Raw genomic sequence first — 15,702 nt, 5'->3', positions numbered from 1 at the left:
TATCAGCCATAAAAATAGGACAATCTGGAAAACTCTCGGGGGCAGGGGAGAAAATGACAAAGTGTCTGTGGCAGACACACCTAAATCAAGGTGGATGTAGCAAATCTCTGTCACTGCTTGAGAAGGACTTTGAGCTTGTGGCAGTCTTGCAAACTTACATGACTTCAGCACTTTACAACATTTTTTACTATGAATGTTCAATACAATTTAATATTTATAACTGATTTCTGAGCAACTGGCTCTACGTCCGTTCTGTTAACTGCATGAAAAAAAAATATGCCAATTTAAGTATGTCAATAATCAAGTTTTAAATGTTTGGAAGAAAATTAAAACAGGATTGCTGATTTGTTCTGTATTTGTGACATTCTGGTACTTCTAGATTTGCAATAAATGTATGGCTTTTTTTTTTTTATTAAAAGACTGATTAGTTTTTTTGTATAGGTTCTGGCATTCATTGTTTGATCCAACTGAAATTATAAAAGCTCAAGGAAGATTCACTTCAAACAATTTTTTTTCACGTTTCTGCAAGATCTTTTACCTCTACAGGAGACACACAAACATTTCCAAGAGGTATTTGTTGAACTTGATTATTTTTTTTTTTAAGATTTTATTTATTTTATTATCTCAAGTAGGCAGAGAGAGGGGGAAGCAGGCCCCCTGCTGAGCAGAGAGCCCCATGTGGGGCTCGATCCCAGGACCCTGAGATCATGACCTGAGCCGAAGGCAGAGGCTTTTAACCCACTGAGCCACCCAGGCGCCCCGAACTTGATTATTTCTTAATGAAAAATATATGAATGAAGTGAGATCGTGGTCACTGTAGAGTAATAGCTAAGCCTATCAAAAGTAATAAATAGTGGAGATTATCTATATCCAGTTACAGACTAGTCCTAAGAGCTACTCCACCTCTAAGTGAACAGCATACTCTCCATGTCAGGGGTCAGCAGACTTGTTGAGGAAAGGTCCAGATGGTAAATACTTAAGGCCTTGTGGGCCATGTGGGTTCTGTCACAATGACTCAGCCCAACGGCCACAGTGTGAAAGCAGCCAAAGACAATATATAAAGTCACGAGCATAGCTGCTTCAATAAAAATTTATTGATGGATACTGACATTTGAATTTCATCACAAAATATTTTTTTGATTTTTTTCCAACCACATAAAAGTGTTACCAAAAAACCAACCAAACAAAAAAGCCTTATTAGCTTGTGGTCTGGAAAGAAAAACAGGCAGTGGGCTGGATTTGGCCTGAGACCTGCAGTTTCTAACTCCTGCCCCACGCAAAAGTGATCCTGGAAGGCTCAGGCCCACCAGGGGCACCTCTCTGGAAAGGAACGTCTTGGTAGGAAAGGATTATTGTGGTCAGAGTGGCTTTTGGCTCATAAGTGCCAGAGATAGGAAAGATCAAACAGCTGATGGCACGTTAATTATAATTATATTTCATTTCCTGGGATTAAAGAGATTCTGCTCTGACCTTGTTGATTTAATAATGTTTCAGGCTAAGTGAAGACTACTTCTCTCCTCAAAAGTAGAATTATTCCAGTGGTAAAAATGAGTTAAGGTCATGTGCTCTTTTAACACAAATGCACCCTTCATGGATACAGTGTTTCCAAACCTTTTAACAAAGTTACCAGTTATGTCCTCCCCTGCTGTGAAATGTAGCTTTTGTACATTTCTTTGCCTGTCCTGCAGCTTAATACCTGGTGAAAAAATAGAAAATAGGTCCCGAGCCAGGGTTCCCATGGCCCAGTTATCCATTTAAGTCTCCTAGACGTATTTATAACACTTGGATTTCCATACTCTTTCTCAAAAATATTTGAAATAAGAAATAATCATGTATGCTTATTTTAAAAAGCTCCCAAGTATCAGGCTCACTAACAGGGATTTAAAGTTCAGAGAACATTGCCTAAACGTTATGATCTTTATTTGAAACGACCAATTTAAAGACAATTCAGGGAAAAAAAAAGACAATTCAGACTTGTTATGTGCTAAAAGGTTAATCCTATAAGTATACGTAAGTATATGGAGCTTTGAGAAAAGAGAAGCTGGACTTGCTTTCCAATTTGTCTCTGATATAGATGTTAATCAGAGGGCTGCAATGTGCCAACAGGTGGGCCAGCCACTGTATAAGCAAGGAAACTAGCTCCCCCTGGTGTTCGGCTTCTGTAAGGACTCCTGGGGGTGCAGAAGAAGACAAGAGACAAGTTCCAGACCGCACAAGACTGCTTTTCATGGAAGAAAACCTCTCCCAACCAAATCAAAATTACTTCAGTGATTACAGATTCCCTAGAGGGAAAAATGGCCAGCAAAAGTGGTATTCCAGAACATTTTATCTACAAACGCGTTTTAAATAGAGCTCAGCAAGTATTACGGAGAGAAAATACACATTGTGGCCATGTATTTATATTATTTAGACATCTTTCCAGCAACTCAAGAAAAAGCATGGCAACTGTACTGACAGCAATCTACTCCCCTGGAATTCAAGCAAAACTGTAAGCCCCTTTTCTATACTGACACCTCCTGTTCTAAGATCCGACTGTGCCCCTGAGCTCCAGACTCACACATGCCAGTGTCACAGCACCTGGTGCCAACCAGGCATTTCCAATGTCACGTGTCCTCCGCAGAACTCTTGACCCTCCTCCCCAAACCTGTTCCTCCACAAATCCTATTGGCTTTACTTTCTAAATATATCCAGAACCTGCTTTTGCCAATTCTACCAGTAACCCTGATCCAAGCCAGGATCATCCTAGCCGGATCGTGGCAATCGTCTTCTAGCTGGTTTGCCCAATTCTGCTATTGCTTTAATTTTCCAGACAGAAGCCTTAACGACAATCCTCTGAAGGCACAATCAAATCAGTCACAACCTCATTTAAAACCTAAAACCCGTAACTAACAATGAGTTCTTCACGAACTGCTTGCTCGTATCTCCTTCCCTGCTCTAACCGCACCGGCCTTCTTGTTCCTTGAGAACACAAGCCTTATGCCTTAGCATCTGTAGTTCCCTTCCCCTGGTCTGCCCTTCCTTTTGACATGTACATGATGTGACCCTTCAATTTGGTCTCCTCCAAACCTTCCTAGGGAGGCATTCCTGACTATCCTAACCAAGACAGTACTTGTTCCCGCCCTTTACCCTGAAAAAAAAGTTCTACAAGTATTTGCTTTCACTCATTAACCAGGCCTCATCCACCTGCTCCTTAAGGTAGTGGGGGTCTTTTTCTGTTATTGTTGTTTACTGCTACCTCCCAAGGCTTTGAGCAGGGCTTGGCACGGAGTAGGTGGTGCTCCAAAAATATCATTCAATGAATGAATGAGTTTATTTCTCTTTGGCTTTTTCAAGAGGAAAGGACATGGTATCGATTTACATTTACAGCTCAAGACAGTCTGGTGCTGCTAGAGAGCGGCTGGGTAGCTCCAAGATACTGAAGGCTGTGACCCAAGCCCACTGGCCCAACAGCTCTGAGGCTGGGCATCTCAGTGCCCGGCAGGAATGCCGTATGAACCAGTCAGCGGTAAGGTAGAAAACATAGATCCATCGCAGACTAAACAAATAGCGGGAAGAAATTACTCCGGAGGGTAGGTGTGCAGATGGAGGGCCCAGTTTTAACATATTGCTGGAGCAGATTTTGTTTCAAGGTAACCTATTTTCCAGTAGACTATTTTTTAATGATGCTTTTTTTTTTTTTTTTAAATGTCTCCATGGAAAGCAAGTGCTTTTCTGGATATTGGGTCTCTTTTTGGTGCTACGGTAGAGTCCATGGATTGATTTCTCTGATTTTGAGCAACCCCAGATGGCTCCACTTGAATAGAAAAGAGGTTGAAAGTTTAATCTTATAACCGCTTCTATAAACGGTCGGGGGGAGGGAGGGAACTGTTAGTTTTCTGGCTCGGGGTATGTTACTTCTTATGAGGTCATGCAGCAGAGGGAAAACAAAGCAGAATTCGTAATTAGGGAGACTTCGACCGGGTCCATCTTTGCGTTGGTGCTACTGAGAACAAGTGTACTTCGCTACTGCAGGCCTGTGTCTCCGCGTGTGAAATGAACTGAGCAGGATCCACATTATTCACACTCTACAATCCTGCATTCAAAAGTGAAAACGCGTTTAGAGGACAGACCAGGCCCTTGGCAATGGGAGACAGTAAACAAACACAAAACCAAACAAATCCCAGCGAGTAAGGAAGTAACAGCAAGGTCTAAAAGCCAATGGAATCCTTCCAGCGTTCACACCCTCTGGGCTTGAAGGGCAGCACTCCCGGTACTGCCCGAAGGCGCGCCAACCCTTTTCCTCCAAAGAGCCTTTCCTAGCTATTCCGCTTCAGAGGGGCGCCCTCCCGAGTACAGCCAGAGATGGTACTAACGCAGAGTTTCGGTCCAGGACCGTCGCCGGAGCCACGCGGAGCCCCGGAGCCCTCGCCTACGGCCTTGGGCGCTCAGATGCGCTCTCAGGGTCAAGTGCACGCCTGAGTTCGAACACTCGGGATGAGAGGACCATGTAAACTCTCTCTGTTTCTACATGGACACCAGGTTGAAATGATAGTATTTTGGATGTATTGGATTCAGTAAAATGGGAGACTAAGCCTGCTCTCCTGTGCCCTGGCCACACGAGCTCCCGCGGCCACCAGAAGCCATCCAGTTGCCACCAGCGGCCCGCGCTCTCCCTGTAGTGGACCGCGCCGCTCTAGCTTAGGGGCCCGGCCCGCGGAAGGGGCTCCGCCGCGCCCCCGAAAGCCAGCGCAGTGCACAACGCCCCGAGCCCGCCGGCACTCACTGCTCCGCCGCCCGCCGCGCCGATCTGCCGGGCTCCCCGCGGCTTCCGCGCCCCCTCGCTGTGGAGGCTGCGCTGTGGGCCGGGGGCGCGCGGGCACGGCCGGGGGCGAGCCGTGCGCGCGCTCGCGGCGGGGCGGGGCGTGGCGTGGTGCAGCGCTGCAGGCGCAGGAGGACGCAGCTGTGGAGCCGGGGTGGAGGGGTGGACGGCGCTGCCCGCCCGCAGCACCCCGACCCTCGGGTGCAGAATGCACACACCCTTGATGGCGCGGGGGCGGGGGGTGTCTCGGGGCTGCAGGGGGCAAGCTGGGGAAGGCCATGTTCTTCGGTCCGGCCATTGCCGTTACAAGGCTTTGCGGACTAAAATGTTGCCGCTTAATCCTTCTCTTGACCAAAGGGAGATGACTAACTCCGCCGGCGCAAACGCGAACATTTCCGATTCGCTTTTTTCTAGAACGGTGTGTTGACCATGGAAAACTACTAGTTCTCTTCCCTGTTTGTTCATTCAGCATTTGCAAAGCAAGCTCTGCGTGGATTTCCGTTTGTTACTGAGTGAAAATAATTTCTCAAAACAAGGTTTCCCTATAGTACATAAAATGTAGTTGCAGTAAACAAATGATCGTTTTTAAATTTAACCCTAAGAAATTGTCCGAAAGTAAATACAAGGCAGTATTATACACCTGATGACTGCTGAATAAATGCCCATTACATTAAACTTAACATCTGTCCAACTTTTAACAGGACTCTTATGATTTGATTCTTTAAATAGAAGACATTTTCCTGGTCTCCCCGTGCAGAGTTGGTACAAATGGATTCTATGTCTTGTTGGAACAACCGCGCCCCCGAATTTACACACGCAGCCAAATCTGAATGTGTAGGTTTGTAACTCTTGCTGACCTACAGGGCCAAACCTGTGCTTACCCTGCAGGAAAACAGAAGAAAACTGAACACAGGGCCAGTGACAGTACGAGGAAATAAAACTTGTAACAGAATCCATAAAAGTCCATGCTCCCTTGGGTTCTCTTTTCATATTAGAACCACCAAGTGTTTGCCCACCAAGTGTTTGCCCTCCAATGAGTCTGAACGTAAATGACCTTAAGAGGTCTCATCAAGGAAGAATGAATGTCATAAGGAAAAGCATGTTCAGTTAGAATATGTGCTTTCGATCGCACTGCATAAATAAACATGGAAAGAATTTGGGTTCCAAACTTCAAAATTTAAAACTACCTGTAAGTTTTACCCTCCGGGTGAAGATGGGAACGTGGGAAAGGCAATCTGCTCACCAGCATCCAAATGATCTGATCTAATTTCTAGAGGCGTGAGATACATTGCTCTCGTAAAGGCGAATCTTCAAGCCTGTGGTTTTCAGCCTGTTCCCCCACAGTGGAAATCCAGCCGATGTTCACAGCCTGACAGGCCAACACAGGCATTCCTGCCACGCCAACAGGACACCCCATCACACTCTCCGTCCTCCTCAAGGGAACACTGCACAATGCAAAGTGAGAGTGATACTATCGCAGGAATAAACCTAACACCTGCTCGAAGCCTACAGAAAAAGGGCAACACTCACAAACATAAGGCCCATCGTAACAAATTGAGCAAGACCCTTCACAAATACTGTTTGTTGTACAAGTCCTGTTAGTTTCACTTGTAAATATGGTTGAGAGGACGTCACATTTTATAAGCTGCCAAACCCCAAATGAACTATCGCTTCTTTCAGGCTCAAGGGACAACCAGCAAATAAAGGGAGAGCAGACAGGCTCCCTGGAAAGTTCGGTCCACAGACGAGGGATGCACGTGGAGTAGGTGACTTGCCTGGGTCTGTAGGAGGCAGCGCACTCCTTCTAAAGAAATGAATCAAAAATCACCCCCTGGAAATTACATTCCTTGGATATCCTTTCTTGGGATATATACAGTAATTTTTATATTTACTTACTTATCTGTTAGTCCTAACTCCCTAGTGAGGTATAAACGGATTTCAAGGACGGAAATGACGAGCTCACTACCACGACCAGGCTGAGGGTTTATAGTTGTCGGCATCCCAAGTAAGCCTCATTTCAAAGTTCAGATGCTTTAAAGAAGGTTCCATTCTGTTACTTGACACAGGGCAGAGTCAGTAAGCAGTTTGTTCTAAGGAAGTATGGCATCCAAGGGAAAGCATAATGCGCAAAGGTTTACGGGAATTACTCCTAGGCGAAGGTCCTTATTTCTGGACAACAGCAAGGCATCTTATTATCCACTCCTTCCATTCCTTAAAGGCTTCCACAGGCTTTGGCAAAGTCACGTGATCCTCCCGACGGCGCTCCCCGCAGACTCCAGGGCTGTCGGCGGACTCATCGTCAATCCACCTCACCAGCGCCTTGAGAAGCAAAATCCAGATCCACACGTTCATAAATCAGGGCAAAATAGTTTGAGGCAGGAGAAACGCGCTGACTTCTAAATCACATTATCTCAATCAGTGGCTCCTACTAGCCCCGTAAGATGTTCCGTCTGATAAAGACGTTTGTGAGTGTGGAACACACACTGCATGAAGGAGCAGTGGCCAAAAATACACAGACTACAGCTACAGATGGCGGTAAGACGTGTGCGCGGGAGAAGAGATGACAGAGAAATCCGCATCCTCACAGGTTTTTCTGGATGGGAGGATTATGCTTTTCTTTTCTTTTTTAAAGATTTTACTTATTTATTTGACAGAGAGAGTTCACAAGTAGGCAGAGAGACAGACAGAGAGAGAGAGGAGGAAGCAGGCTCCCTGCTGAGCAGAGAGCCCGATGCGGGACTCGATCCCAGGACCCTGAGATCACGACCCGAGCCGAAGGCAGCGGCTTAACCCACTGAGCCACCCAGGCGCCCGGATTATGCTTTTCTCAACGTGCCAAATGTTCCCTAGGGCACTGGGCAAGTGCTTTCGAGCTGATGTGCAAGTGGTCCCCGTGTGAGTGTGCACAAAGGTACAGGCAGACACACGTACGTAAAGATCGCTGCGTGAGCAGCCACACCCACAAGGAGCTATGTGATGGGTTACAGATGCATTTGTGGGTTGGCCTGGATGCACGGACATGCACACACGCACCGAGATTACGTCCTCTCCCTCTTCCTCCTTCAAGAAACTCATCCTTTCCTGTGCGTGAACAGCATACCCCTGTCTCATAGGTGGGAAGATAAAGCATCTCCACATATACTTATGGTTTAAAAAGAAATGAACTCTGCCACGCACATCAGCATTCAGCCTGTTCTTCCAAGTCAAGTTCTCTGGCACTTAGCGAAGGGGGCTAGATACTCCCCCACAGTTTCTCACTGAGCCGCAAGTGCAAGGCGCTCAGAGGCAAGGCAGTTTTAAGAGGAGATTTCTTTGTGTGTTTTTCTTTTTTTTCAAACCACAGCTTCCTGCTTATCTTTGCACTAATTTCCTCTGATAAATTATAGCTCCACAGAGGGGCTAATAGAAAACGGCAGTTTGCTAGTTAGAGAACCACTTCCCTTCTTCCTTTTTCTTCCCCTCGTTTACCTGGTATCTGTCGATGATGTTGAAGCCCACAGCACACTGCAGCTTGCGTAAACAGATGGGGCAAAGGTTGAGGGGGCGCCGGTCAGCTTCCTCCAAGTGGTTGGAGCCTTGCATGAGGCATGCAAGCCACTGGCAGTGCCGGAGTCCAAATATGTGTCCAATCTCATGGGTTAAAGTCTGCAAGACACGCACAGCAAGGCCTGGTAGCGCCACCCTCAGCACAGAGTTACACCTGCCTTCTTTTCCTTGCTTTTCAAAGAAGCGAAGTTACAGAGATCAACTCCCTTACTGTCCTCACCAAAACTTAATCAGCCCAAAGACTTAATCCTTCATTTCCCTAAGTGTCTTACCGCCTTCCTCCCTACACTTCATTACTTCCCCTGGAGCAGGGTTTCTCAGCCTTGATATAGCTGACGTGCTGGGTGGGATCATTCTTTGCATAAGCACAGTGGGGATGGGGGAAGGACACAGCTGTCCCATGCATTATAGGATGCTTAGCTCCGCCCCCAGCCTCTACCCACTAGACACCGGTAACCCCCACTGTCCAAATGCAACAACCGGAAATGTCTCTAGACACCGCCAGAAGTCCCTGGGTGGGACAACTCACCCCTGGGTTCCAGCCACTGCACTAGACCAGTGGGACGCTTGTTACCCATTTAGATTCTGGACCCTTCCCCCACAGATGCTGAGTCAGCAGGTTAGGGAGGAAGGGCGCTCAATCTGCACCAGGGGAGGCTGACATGGGGCACATACTCTGAAAACACTCTAGCCCTCAGTGTCTAAGCACAACTTCCCAGCTGCAGGAAAAGCCTATGTTTCTGGCTACGGAGATGGTGGGGGAGGGAATCAGGAGGCGGCTTCCCGAAGAGCAGGGCTTGGGTCAGGAGCTGTCAGTAGAACTAACCACGGGAGAAGGTTGCTTTGGGCCAAAAGAAAGCCATTCTCACGATGCCTGAGAGCAGCGGCCTCCAAGAACAGCTTGACTGGGTGGCCACCACAGCCTCAAAGAGTCAGTTACCTTACTCATAGCAGAATTCTGCAATGAAACTAGTGGCGAGGATGTGCAGACAGCCAAGGCTGCGCATCACCAACAGGACAAAAAGCCAGCATGGATACTGTAAATCTCAGTATTAAGGTATCCATTTTAATTGTTTTATTGACGACTTCAAACAATATCCATCAAAAGTATGCAAGCTGATATAAACTCATTTATAATTAGGACCTGAAGGGCTGTTTATACACAATTTAGATAATTAAGAGCTTTTTAAAAAATACCGTTGGTTTTTTTTTTTGTTTTTTTTTTTTGTAAATGACTCACCTTACAGGAACGAAGCAGCAAAATACTGGTCACTTCGGGGACGTAATAGTTATCAAAAATGGAATAGTCACTTGAAGATACTCTCTGTAGCTTGCTCACTTTGCCTTCATAGTGTGAGCTATAAAAATCACTGCCATACCTGGCAAAGCTGAATATCCCCACACCTAGAAGAGGAGGACAAGCAACAACAGAATGGGAGTAAGATTCCTGGATGAAAAACCAACAAAGAGAGCCCATTTGGGTATCTAGTCCCTGGGTACAAATCTGTGCTACTGCGTTCACAGTCTAATATGCTTATAGTTTGCCAAGACAAAGGGGAACTTTTGCCCCAGATTTCCCTATCTAGCTCTTCTGCTAGCCACATTGCCTGCCCTGTAAGATTCAATGGTCTTGAGATCAAATTCTTGAGAAATGGAAAATTCCAGAATTTTTTCCCCTCTAAGATTAGTCTTTTTTCTCAAAGAGTAGTCCAAATCAAGGACTCCAACAGGAGCAAGGAAAAATGGTGACACACACACACCACACAGCCATGACTTTACTCTTTAGGAGCACAGCAACCAGATCTCTAGGTCCTACAGGTCAGTGAGGGTCCCTGCACTGCCCTGAGGCTTGGAGACCATGGTGGAGACCGTGCCCTCACACAGAACCTCCTCCCACCTCCCCCTTCTCACTCAGAGCGTGACTTTATGTGGCTGCCATCGTGTGACCAGAATAAACACTCCTGTAATGACTTCCTGTCACACGGAAGCTTCTGCGCACATAGAGGACAGGGTTTGCTGCACAACGCATTCTAAAGGGCACGGTTTTATAAGGTGACTTGTTTACGTTATCACTTTTATTTATGCCTCTTTCCGTTGTGATTTAAAATAAGGCATTTTAGAAAAAGGCTTTTTTTGTTGTTGTTAAAGAAATGAATTCATAGTAACTTTGTCCAATCCAACTTGATCCGAAGAGAATGCTCCTCACCCCACCCCTCCAGGTGTCGCCTGATACTTGATATTTAGTGGGAGAGAGAGAACATTCTGAAAGTTAAGGAAAACCCACGTCTCCTCCTGTCACAGTTGACCTCCTCTATCCTCTAGACAACCAAGTGTGGGCATATTTCACTACAATACCTTTAGCAAGAACATTTTCTCCTTCTAATAAACTTACGGATGTAAGATTATTTTCTTTGGTAATTAAGAATTTCTCCATTTTGAAAACCCCCATCTTTGGGGGTTTCTTATAGTAAGGGGGTCACTTATAGTAAGATACTATCTCACTGCCCAACAGATCAGCGCTGCTAGCTTATACCTTCTTTCAGGCCATGCACTATTTAAAAAACTTACTAAAAGGGGCACCTAGGTAGCTCAGTGGGTAAGCCTCTGCCTTTAGCTCGGGTCATGATCTCAGGGTCCTGGGATAGAGCTCCTGCATTGGGCTCTCTGCTCAGTGGGGAGCCTGTTTCCTTCTCTCTCTCTGCCTACCTGTCAAATAAATAAATAAAATCTTAAAAAAAAAAAAAAAACTTACTAAAAAAAGGAGGGGAGGGCCTTAAAGTAGAAACATTTTAGGAGAATGCCCCCTGACCACCTCAAACGCTGTAAGATAAATTAGCTAGCAATGTCTAGGTAAAATTTGTTAAACTTTTTTTATGTTTCCATCACTGTCAGGTTAATTATAAAAGGGGAGAGAAAAATTCAGCTCATAAAAATTTATTTCTGATAGGGGTACCTGGGTGGCTCAGTCAGTTAAGCATCTAAACCCTGGGTTCAGGTCATCTCAGGGTCCTGGGATGGAGTCCCGGACTCTCCCCAGTCCCCATGTGGAGCTCCCTGCTGAGTGGGGAGTCTGCGTCTCTCTCTCTCCCTCTACCCCCAGCTTGAGCTCTTCCTAATAAATAAATAAAATCTTCTTTTTTAAAAAAAAGTTTATTTCTGATAGAAAGATAGCTCTTAAAAAATCAGAAAGACAGGAGTGGCCAGAGTCTCCAAAAGGGGGTTGGGGATACTCTAGGAATATAAATGGAGAAGTCACCATTGAAGGAGCAGGGGGTAGAAGAGACTCTGTGGTGCCCTGGGCTCCCACCTCTAATGAATGTGTCAGAAAAGGAAATGCCTAATAGAAAAAAAAATTTTGTTAAAGAAAGGGCCCACCCCCAACAAGCCCCAAGGCTGATGTGACACCCGGACAGTCAAACTGGTACTCTGAAAGCACAATCCTGGGTACCTACTCCCCAGCCCCAGAGCACTAATGGACCACCACTGCCCTCAGTGCACTGGACTCCCCTTCAAACCTGTCAGATCCTAGCGGACGAGGGTAGAGAAATTACAGCACAAACAGACAGGTGGAGAGAAAAGGAGTGGAGAACGCAAAAAGAATGAAATACAATAAGGCAAAAATGGGATCCTTTCTACCCAGAATGGAATCCTTTCTACCCAGAAAAGGATACTTCCAGATTCTTTTCTACCCTCAGTATTACAGTGCAGAATTCCCAGTGAGTCAAGTTTACTATATCTCAAATGGAACACCGAAGTTGACTTTACGGAAGTAAAATAATGTCATGAGTCACAGAGTAAGAACGGTGCACACTTGTAAATCAGCCTCTGGTCACTCTAGCTATGCAAGAGATCTACAAAAAGAACTGAAAAGCAGCAGGATTTTCACTTGTGTTAACGACAGTACAAACATCCTTAACATGTTTAATTCACCTCGTCCCTGAATTACTGACATTTACCATCTGTTGTGCAGAATATCTATATGGATGCTAGATATATGTGTACACTTTTTATGTATCAGCACAGGTAAACTATCCCAAAAGGACTCTCTAAAATAGGTATCATTGCGATGCCTGGGTGGCTCAGTCGGTTAAGCCGCTGCCTTCGGCTCAGATCGTGATCCCAGGGTCCTGGGATTGAGTCCCACAACAGGCTCCTTCCTCGGCAGGGAACCTGCTTCTCTCTCTGCCTCTGCCTGCCACTCTGCCTGCTTGTGCACTCTCTCTCTCTGACAAATAAATAAATAAAATCTTTTAAAAAATAAAAAATAAAATAGGTATCATTGGCCTCAGGGTCATGTAGGTAGTGCATGGCTCATGGATCATCAGAATCCAACCACAGCATACTACTTCCTGAGCATAGCACCGTACACCAGAAATAACAGTCTGAAGTATTAAAACAATAATTGGTTGGACTTTCTTCCCTTTATCAACAGGTTCAAATAACTCTCAAGGTGAAGAAACTTCTACCAAAAATGTCAAAAAGGAATACCATCTGTCAAAGAGGCCTGTCCAAAGACAAAATTCCAGGAGTCTCGTGGGTAAAGATCAATCATTGTTATTCCCACAATACAGAAGGCATCTCTAGGTTTCTTCTTTTTTAAGAACCTCAGGATATGCCCTATTTGAAAAAAAAAAAAGTCCATGTGAGATATATATATATATATATCCATCCGTACATGTATCTAATAGTTCCTTTACTCAATTCAAATTGTAAAGTTGTTTAATTCACCTGCATGAATTTGTAGGTTTTGTGTGTTATCATTGACTCTAAAGGAACATCTCGTGACAGAGACAGGAACCGGTTCTAGGAGTTTTACTGTCAAGCCATAGAAAAATGCTTCACAGTAACCTTTCAGCCACTTAATATATTCTTCACTGATAATTCTTGTGTTTCCCAGAGACCCTAGAAGACAGAAAAAATGCAAGACAGACCTGAGAATGATTAAACCTTCAGCCTCTCAGTCTGTAATCAGAAATCTAAAGTTAGAAGCAAACTAGCTCTAGATTTTCAATAAACCTTTATCACTCGTTGATGTGAACATGAATTACAAAGAAACGAAATGTCCCTTTTTAAGGCGATTTGGGACAAGGGTTCCACCACTGTAATGAATGTCAAAAAATGATCATAAAACTGCCCACTTGAATGAGATCAGCAGCCCAGGCTATCCCTGGCAGCAGGCCCACTGCAAACCAACCCAAATCCAGCACGTTACCAATGTATACCAATGCACTGTATATAAATACTGCGTTTCTCTGGAGACGGTGCCTTTCTGGAAGGATCACTGAAAAACTCTTCGAAGTCTTGGGGAGCCTCCGGATGGGAGATGATCCAGTCTGATTCTGAATGCAGGGTAATGGGTCCAAACAGATCGTTGTCTGGCTTGAAGGCTTTGTTCAGCAAACGCCGTTCGCCAGCGTCTAACTTCTCATACTGTGACACGAGCGCCGGGTTCTTTGAGATGAGAGCTGTTTTTAGAGTCTGTTCAGAGTGCTGTACTGTTTGCATCTACCAGGAAAACACAAGCAATCAGACAGACAATGCATATCCACTCCGGTGACTTGAATCTGCCTATCCTCCACATACATCTCTCATTTCTCCCTAGAATGGAAAAATTGTTTTTTTGTTTGTTTGTTTGTTTGCTTGTTACTATTATTCGCACCAAACAACCCGTTTTCTTCCCCATTTCCAATCCATTTCTTGGGGAGGGTGGCTGAAAAGGTGAAAAGAAAAATCGCAAAGTTCATTCCTCCTTCTCTTACGGAACCTGCTCCCGTTACAAAAACCGTAAGAGAATAAAGAGGATGACCTGATTCCCTATTTCCTTCTGTCCCTGGGGTAACAATATTATGAATTGACTCATTAGGGCCGCATGAAAAATACTCATCTTTTCCAAGGTGACTCAAAGATATTCCAGACCACACAAAAAGAGAACTGATGTAAGTCCTGCCATTTCTGTAACTTAACTGCAGGCTGGTAATAGACCTCGGCCACTGAAGTTTATTGCCTCCAAGTCATGTCACCCTGGGGGGGACATCAGGTGACTAACCAAAAGCCAGACTCACAATGACAGGTTTCTTCCATTCACACCGTGTTCCTCTGTAGAGCTGTCATCCTTCCTTCTGAATGCGTCAAACAGCTGTTCCGCCACGAGGCTTTTTGAGTTAGAAAAGGGGAAAAAAAAAATTGTGGACTCACTCTCTGGAACCCATCATATTTCCTAATTCTCTAGATTTTTTTTTTCCAGTTTAATAATTGACAATTGATGGGAAAATTCAAGCTAATGTAATGTCTGTTCGTTCTCGTTGGACATCAGAATCCTGGGGTTCCAGAGCGAGGGCGAAATTCCCAAACGGAGGTCACTACTGTCAAAGCTCGGATGTGTATATAAAATCGTCCTCAGGGCTCCCCAACCGGGCTGACCTTTCACGTCTCCTACGGGACAAAACAGCAACCAAATGTGCCCTCCTGCAGGTCACCTACCTTTAGGGAGGTAGGCTCCCATCGAAGATTTTGCCTTACAAGGACGGGCATGCCTGGGCCTGGCCGGGGAAGTGCTGTGCGGGGTGCCTTCACCCTAATATTACAAAGGCAGTGTGAGAGGTTGGCCACCCTGGGTGGAACCGCGGGAGGCAGGAGAGGCTCGCTCATGCGGGCTGGAGGCCTGCCGTGCTAAAACCAGCACATCCTGGGCAAACCTCGACAAGTTGGCCGGCCCCGCTGGTTGCTATAGCAACCCGCACCTTGGCCCGGGGCCCGTGCAACCGCGACCCGGTCCCTGGTTGGGGTGGAGTGGGGATCCCCCGGGGAGTCTCGCTTCGTCTTTCCGCCCGGAGGAAGCCTCCTCAAAGGGCCTTGCTCTCCGGAGACGCCCCCGTCCCCCGCTGTCCTCCCCTGCTTCCGCCGCGGCGGCCTCGCCCCAATCCTCACCCCTCCCCACCGACCGCGACCGTCCCCATCCTCCACAACCAAGCCCCCAGCCCGGGAGGCCACGGCCCGGATCTGACGGCTCCACAACACGGCCCTCACCCCGCCGGCACTGGACACCGCCCCGCTTCCTGCGGCGGCCTCAGCGCGCCCGAGCGTCGCGCCCCGCGCCGTACCGCGCGCCCTCCCCTGCCCGGCGCCGGCGCAACGCCACGCCCCATCGCGCCGCGCCGCCGCTCCGTCGCTCCCCGCCCCGCCCCTTCGCGCGAGCCACGCCCCTTCGCGCGCGCCACGCCCCATCGTGCGCGGCTCTCCGGCAGGCTCGGAGCCGTAGTCGTGGGTCCGCCGTCGGGGTCCTGGCCGCCGTGAGCCGGGAGCGAGGCGTCGAAGTCAGTCCCCACGGTCCCTTTCCGCCCCCCCTCCCCGGGGCTGCG

At 46.7% G+C, this 15,702-nt stretch overlaps 2 protein-coding genes across 9 annotated transcripts in view; both read right to left on the bottom strand.

Annotated features, from left to right (window-relative positions):
- ARSG (arylsulfatase G) overlaps window positions 1-4,842 on the bottom strand; it is a 102,452-nt gene extending 97,610 nt beyond the window's left edge. For all 3 annotated transcript variants that reach the window (XM_032322245.1, XM_032322247.1, XM_032322248.1), the window contains exon 1: window positions 4,763-4,842. The gene's annotated coding sequence lies outside the window, so the exon portion shown is untranslated. The remainder of the gene's footprint in view (window positions 1-4,762) is intronic.
- The window catches only part of AMZ2 (archaelysin family metallopeptidase 2), a 28,690-nt gene extending 13,203 nt beyond the window's left edge, over window positions 1-15,487 (bottom strand). For 2 of the 6 annotated variants that reach the window (XR_004280767.1, XR_004280768.1), the window contains exons 1-9: window positions 15,371-15,487; window positions 14,825-14,918; window positions 14,407-14,496; window positions 13,567-13,849; window positions 13,073-13,246; window positions 12,833-12,961; window positions 9,585-9,748; window positions 8,267-8,443; window positions 4,763-7,117 (exon numbers count right to left, since the gene is read on the bottom strand). Coding sequence is in view for 2 of the 6 variants with exons in the window: in XM_032322253.1 (XP_032178144.1) it covers window positions 6,962-7,117; window positions 8,267-8,443; window positions 9,585-9,748; window positions 12,833-12,961; window positions 13,073-13,246; window positions 13,567-13,849 (1,083 nt within the window). In the remaining 4 variants the exon portion in view is untranslated. The other 4 variants (XR_004280769.1, XR_004280770.1, XM_032322253.1 and 1 more) reach the window with 4 other exon arrangements.
- Window positions 15,488-15,702: the final 215 nt, after the last annotated feature.

This window comes from Mustela erminea, chromosome 18 (assembly GCF_009829155.1).
Source record: "Mustela erminea isolate mMusErm1 chromosome 18, mMusErm1.Pri, whole genome shotgun sequence".
Lineage (NCBI taxonomy): Eukaryota > Metazoa > Chordata > Mammalia > Carnivora > Mustelidae > Mustela > Mustela erminea.
This window is presented reverse-complemented; position numbering and strand designations above follow the sequence as displayed.